The sequence below is a fragment of the Miscanthus floridulus genome, chromosome 1 (assembly GCF_019320115.1).
Source record: "Miscanthus floridulus cultivar M001 chromosome 1, ASM1932011v1, whole genome shotgun sequence".
Classification (NCBI taxonomy): Eukaryota; Viridiplantae; Streptophyta; class Magnoliopsida; order Poales; family Poaceae; genus Miscanthus; species Miscanthus floridulus.
Genome location: NC_089580.1, coordinates 192,226,302 through 192,232,301, shown reverse-complemented (window position 1 = coordinate 192,232,301; position 6,000 = coordinate 192,226,302). Strand labels below are relative to the sequence as shown.

The 6,000-nt window shown below is 44.0% G+C and overlaps 1 protein-coding gene across 1 annotated transcript; it reads left to right on the top strand.

Annotated features, from left to right (window-relative positions):
- The first annotated feature begins 2,216 nt into the window (after positions 1-2,216).
- LOC136507124 (uncharacterized) lies at positions 2,217-5,931 on the top strand. The gene is made up of 4 exons (XM_066501951.1): positions 2,217-2,242; positions 2,335-4,880; positions 4,958-5,045; positions 5,127-5,931. The coding sequence occupies exons 2-4, from the start codon at positions 2,335-2,337 to the stop codon at positions 5,898-5,900; spliced, it is 3,408 nt and encodes a 1,135-aa protein (XP_066358048.1). The 5' UTR covers positions 2,217-2,242; the 3' UTR covers positions 5,901-5,931.
- The last annotated feature ends 69 nt before the right edge of the window (positions 5,932-6,000 follow it).

Here is a 6,000-nt window from a genome sequence, read left to right as displayed (position 1 = left end):
TTATAGTATCGATCGTGAGACAATATGACCCGGTCGTCACTTGTCAGTAGTTCAAGCCTTGTATACTAGTAGTAATAAAATATTTGTCAGGGTCAAGCCTAATATATACTACTCCGTATAAACCACGCGGTTTTCACCAGCGGTCAGTCCATTTATTTGAATGAAAATTCCTGAAAGTCTAATCTGAAGTCCATGCTGCTGCATGCTAAACCAGGACAGCAAGACGCAAAAAGTCTAAACTGAGAGCATGCTAACACATTTGTTCCTTCCGTTGATGGCCACACACTACTAGAGAACAGACTTTAGAACGATGTCCCAATTTAGCATTAGTCTCGGCATTTTTTTGCCCCTGGGACTAAAGAACCCTTTAGTCACCGGTTGGTAATGGTCCCTGCCCAACGGTCGTCCGCGGGGCAGGGATCTTTAGTCCCGGCTGGTGTTACCAACCGGGACTAAAGGTTTACCTTTAGTCCCGGTTGGTAATACCAGCCGGGACTAAATCTTTTAGTCCCGGTTTGGGTGATGCCCCGGGAATAAAGATTAATCTTTAGTCCCGGTTTGGCCCTCTAACCGGGACTAATTATTCCGGCCTATAATCCAGCTCATTTCTTCCTCCCCGAGCCCGAGCCATTCCATTCAAACTCACTGCCTCTGTTCTTCAGCTTGCTGTTGTTCTTGCTCTCTCCCCCTCCATTGGTGTTGCTCTTCGATTTTGGAGGTAACAAACTTAATCCTCTTATGTTTTATCAGTAGCTTGTCTCATTTTGCGATGTAGATGCATGTGTAACTTTATATGTTGGACTTTATTATGATTTTATATGTCATTTTTAGCTCAAAATCACATGATGATTTGCATATATGTTTGGATAAACAAAAGTTAAATTAGTTCATCAAAATCACGCATCGCTCATCCTCGCTGGAGCACGCGTCATCCTTGTCCCTGGCGGCTTACGTGATCTTAGAATTAATTTTTCCATGAAATGAAAAACTTAGAAAATAGTTAGAAAATTATAGAAAATCCATACTAGTTGAACTTACGGACCGTGTTCAGCTCGGCCAACATGTTCTCTGCCGAGCGGTAACGGACGTCAAGGAGGAGCTTTGATTCTACGAGGGAGAGCGGCAACGGTCGTGGAAGACACTACAAGAAACCTTGTAATCTATGACGAATTTTTTGTGACGATTTCTGAGAACGTCGTTAACTGTCACAATCTGTGACGATTTTCATTTTCCCGTCACGAATCTGTCAGAGTGGATATGAGGCTCGTAATATAGTGACGTTTTATCAGTTTCGTCACAAAGCGGCCCAAAACCTGTGACGTTATTATGAATTCGTCATGAATTGTTCCAAAACCTACGACATAATAATAAATTCGTCACAAATTGTTCCAAAATCTGTGACGTTCTAATAAATTCGTCGCCATTTTCAGTCCACGTCATCACGTCACGTCGCCGCTCCGCCACGTCAGCCGGCCACGTCGGCCGCACCGCCACGTATTCCGGCTAAACGTCGCTGCTCCGCCACGTCAGCACGCTCGGCTTGGGCTGCTAGGCCTGCACGCTTGGCTTGGGCCTGCTTGGCCGCCGCTGCTGCTTGCTCGCTCTGCTTGCACGCTTGGGCCGCTGCTGCTTGCTCGGCTTGGCCGCTGCTCTGCTTGCACGCTTGGGCCGCCGCTGCTACTTGCTCGCTCTGCTTGCATGCTTGGGCCGCTGCCGCTTTGCTTGCATGCTTGGGCCGCTGCTGCTTGCTCGGCTTGCACGCTTGGGCCGCTCGGCTTGGGCCTGCTTGCACGCTTGGGCCGGCCGCTGCTGCTGTTGGGCCGCTGCGCTCGGCTTGGGCCTGCAGGCCTGCGGGTTAATGGCAAAAAAGAATTGCTGCAACCGGGAATTGAACCCGAGACCTCGCGGACGAACGAAACCTGCCTTACCACTAGGCTACTAGTTCATTTGCGTTTTGGTATTGGACTATTTCCTTTTATAAACAGAGAGTTGCGACCGAGCTAAAATAGCTAAAGCAGATGGATCGAGAGATTCACATGCGCCGTCCCCGACTCCACCTGCGCCGTCCCCGACTCCTCCTGCGCCGCGCCGTCCCCGCCTCCACCTGCGCCGCGACACGCCGTCCCCGCCTCCACCTGCGCCGTCCCCGCCTCCACCTGCGCCGCGCCGCGCCGTCCCCGCCTCCACCTGCGCCGCGACGCGCTGTCCCCGCCTCCTGCTGCGCCATTGTTGAGTGTCCACGGTATGTATGTGTCGGCCGCCATTGTTGAGTGTTTCTTTCGACTTGGTGTAGATGTACTTGTTCATTTTGGTTGCTGTGCTATGGATGAACAGATGGATCGAACTTGGGTGCATAGAAAATTGTTTTCCCCTGAATACATTGCTGGTGTGAAAGAATTTATGAGCTTCATTCACAGAAAATTCAGTGAGAATGTTGAAATTTTGTGCCCATGTGGTAGATGCCTTAATCAGAAATACATGAATCAGGCTGGAGTGAAGAAGCACATATTGATGAATGGAATGGACAGTACTTACACTCGATGGATTCATCATGGAGAGAACTTGGATGTAGATGTTATTGATGATCCTATTCATGTGCATGATGTAGAAGATTGTTCCCTACATGATGTAGAACTAACAGAGGATGACAATTATGGTGTTGATCCTTTAGAAGCGGTTTTAGGAGACCTGCACACTGCAGAAGAACAAACAAGACATGATGGACAAATTGACGAAGGTAATGCAGACCATCAGGATCAAGATTCATTTTTCAAAATGGCCATGAGAGAGGCAAAGCGTCAGCTTTATCCTGGTTGTGCCAAATTTTCAAGGTTCTCCTTTGTGGTGAGGCTCCTTCATATGAAGTCATTATATAGGATAAGCAATTCTGCTTTTTCTGTAGTAATGAAGCTATTGGCTGAGGCGTTCCCGGAATGCAATACACTCCCAAAATCATATAATGATGCAAAGAGTCTTCTTAAAGAATTAGGTCTCGGATATGAATCAATACATGTGTGCTACAATAATTGTGTGCTGTTCAGAAATAAATATGCCAATTATGATAATTGCTCTGTTTGTGGTCTCTCAAGATGGAAAGATGCAGAATGGAAGAAGATACCTCAGAAAGTGTTGCGGTATTTTCCATTGGCACCTAGGTTAAAAAGGATGTTTGCAACCAAAGAAGCATCAGAAGAAGCACAATGGCACAAGTTAAAGCGGCAGCCCAATGAGACAGAAATGAGGCACCCAGCTGACGGCGAGGCATGGCAACATTTCGACCGAGTATATCCAGATTTTGCAAAAGATCCAAGAAACCTTAGACTTGGGCTTGCTACTGATGGGTTCAATCCTTTTTCAGAACAGAACTCAAGATACAGCATGTGGCCTGTACTTGTGCCATACAACCTTCCACCCTGGGCATGCATGCAGGAGTCAAACTTCATGATGGCTTTGCTTATTCCAGGACCTAAATCACCTGGGAAGGACTTTGATGTATTTTTAGAGCCTCTTATAGAAGATTTACTTGAACTTTGGAAGGGTGTGCGTACTTATGATGCTAATACTCGCCAAACATTTAGCCTTCGTGCTGCAGTTCTGTGGTGCATCCATGACTACCCAGCTTTGAGTACTCTTTCAGGGCGTACCACGAAAGGCTATTTTGCATGTACTCATTGTGACAAGCACCCTCTTTCATACAGCCTAAGGAGCAAAATTGGGTATATTGGGCACTTTAGATTCCTTCCAAAAGGACATCGTTTGCGGAGAAACAATGAGTTTGCTGCTCTTCATGAAAGCAATGACCAACCAGGTCAATTCTCTATAGAAGAGCTGCTGGCTGAACTGGAGAAAGTTAAAGATGTTACACCTGGGAAGAGGAAGCGTTCTGACATGGAAGGGGGTCATGTGCGGCGAATTTGGAGCCGGATGGTTAGTTTATGGAAGTTACCATATTGGAAAATTTTGAAGTTGAGACATAATCTTGATGTTATGCATATTGAGAAAAACATATGTGAGGCCCTCATTGGGACAATTCTGAACATAGCTGGGAAGACAAAGGATACAACTAAAGCCAGGCTTGATTTGAAAGATTTGGGAATTAGAAAGGAGCTACATTTTAGAGAGGATGGTGAGATGCCTCGTGCTCGATATACCTTGTCCACAAAACAAAAGGAGGCCTTTTGTAAATTTTTGAATGAGGTGAAGTTTCCAGATGGATTTGCTTCCAATATCTCAAGATGTGTAAATGCTGATGGAACCAAGGTACAAGGGTTAAAAACACATGATTGTCACATTCTTTTGCAAAGAATCTTACCTGTTGCCATTAGAGGATTTTTGGACAAGGACATTTATGAAGCAATAGCTGAGTTAGGGAAGTTTTTCAGGGAACTGTGCAGCAGAACACTTAAGAAAGATTTATTGGCTGAAATGAAGAAAGAGATCCCTATTGTTTTGGTGAAGCTTGAGAAAAATTTTCCCCCTGCTTTCTTTGATGTCATGATGCACCTTGCTGTCCATTTACCTGATGAGGCATTACTCCGAGGTCCTGTGCAATATGGTTGGATGTACCCAATTGAAAGGCGGTTGTACACTTTGAAGCGCTATGTGAGGAATAGGGCACGGCCAGAAGGCTCAATTGCCGAGGCATATATTGCTGACGAATGCCTGACATTTTGCTCTAAATACATGGATGATGTTGAAACAAGATTTAATCGGGAACCGAGGAATTTAGGTTTTTCTAATGAAGAGGCATACAATGTTGACGTTTTTGGGCATGGAGTTCATTTTACTTCCGCATCTGAACTGAAATATGATGAAAATGACTTTGATCAAATGGTGTGGTATGTGCTTAACAATTGTAGTCAAGTTGAGAAATTTGTCAAGTAAGTTGTAATTATTGTCTTTATTTTTTTTTGCCACCTTTGTGTTGCACATATGGTAACTTCTCTTTTTTTTGCAGAATGTTCAGAGATGAATTAGAGAGAGAAGGGGTGGCCAACATTGAAAAAATGATTCAGCTCAGATTTCAGGCTTGGTTCAGGAATCATGTTAGTTTACATCCACATATTTCAGCTAAGATTTAATGCTTTTTTCCTGAAATGCTGATGTGTATGTGTTGCATGTGCCAGATCATGAGGTTGCGGGATACTAATCAAGAAGAGGTGGATGACGATATCTTTTCCTTGGCATGTGGTCCTGATTTTAGAGTCAAGAAATACACCTCATGCATAGTGAATGGTGTGAGGTTTAACACTGTTGATCGTGACAAGAATAAGAAAACACAGAACAGTGGAGTAATGACAGAAGGTACACATAATGGTCAGTTCATTGATTTTTTTGGAACCTTGAGAGAGATAATTCAGTTAGAATATAATTCTGCTGAAAGGACAGTAGTTTTGTTTAAATGTGATTGGTTTAAACTTGATGGGAAGAGGACTGAACTTCAATATGATGGCTTCTTTAAAAGCATCAATGTTGGAAGTCTATGGTATAAGGACGATTCTTTAATCTTGGCCACTCAAGCTAGGAAGGTCTTTTATTTGGCAGATACAAAGTTGGGTAAAAATTGGCAAGTTGTGCAGACATATGACCATAGGCATCTTTATAATGTAAAGGAAACCGAGTCCGCACAATATAATGTTGCTGCATATCAAGAGGACGAATGTTGTGATGAGGATGGAAGGCGAGAATCAGTGATAGACATGGCATATGATATTCCTTTGAATAGAAATGATGAACAAGGCCCTATCTTTGAAGCTGGTGAAATTGCTCAATGGGTTCAAGAAAGTCACAAAGGCGGGAATCACACTGATGCTGAAGAGGAAGAAGATGACACAATTTTCGAGTATTGTAGCGATGATGAAGGAGGTGCTACAATTGATGTTGACAGTGATGATGAATAGCTGCTACCAATTCGTTGTATTTTTTGTTATGAACATCTGTCAGTTCACCTATCATGTGGATTTTTTAGCTTGTATGTCAACTGTGTAATTGGTACACCGC

Coding starts and splice junctions, on each gene's coding strand:
- LOC136507124 (XM_066501951.1), top strand. CDS start 2,335: ATGGATCGAACTTGGGTGCATAGAAAATTGTTTTCCCCTGAATACATT. Junction 4,881..4,957: donor CAAGTTGAGAAATTTGTCAA/GTAAGTTGTAAT, acceptor TTTTTTTTGCAG/AATGTTCAGAGATGAATTAG. Junction 5,046..5,126: donor AGGCTTGGTTCAGGAATCAT/GTTAGTTTACAT, acceptor TGCATGTGCCAG/ATCATGAGGTTGCGGGATAC.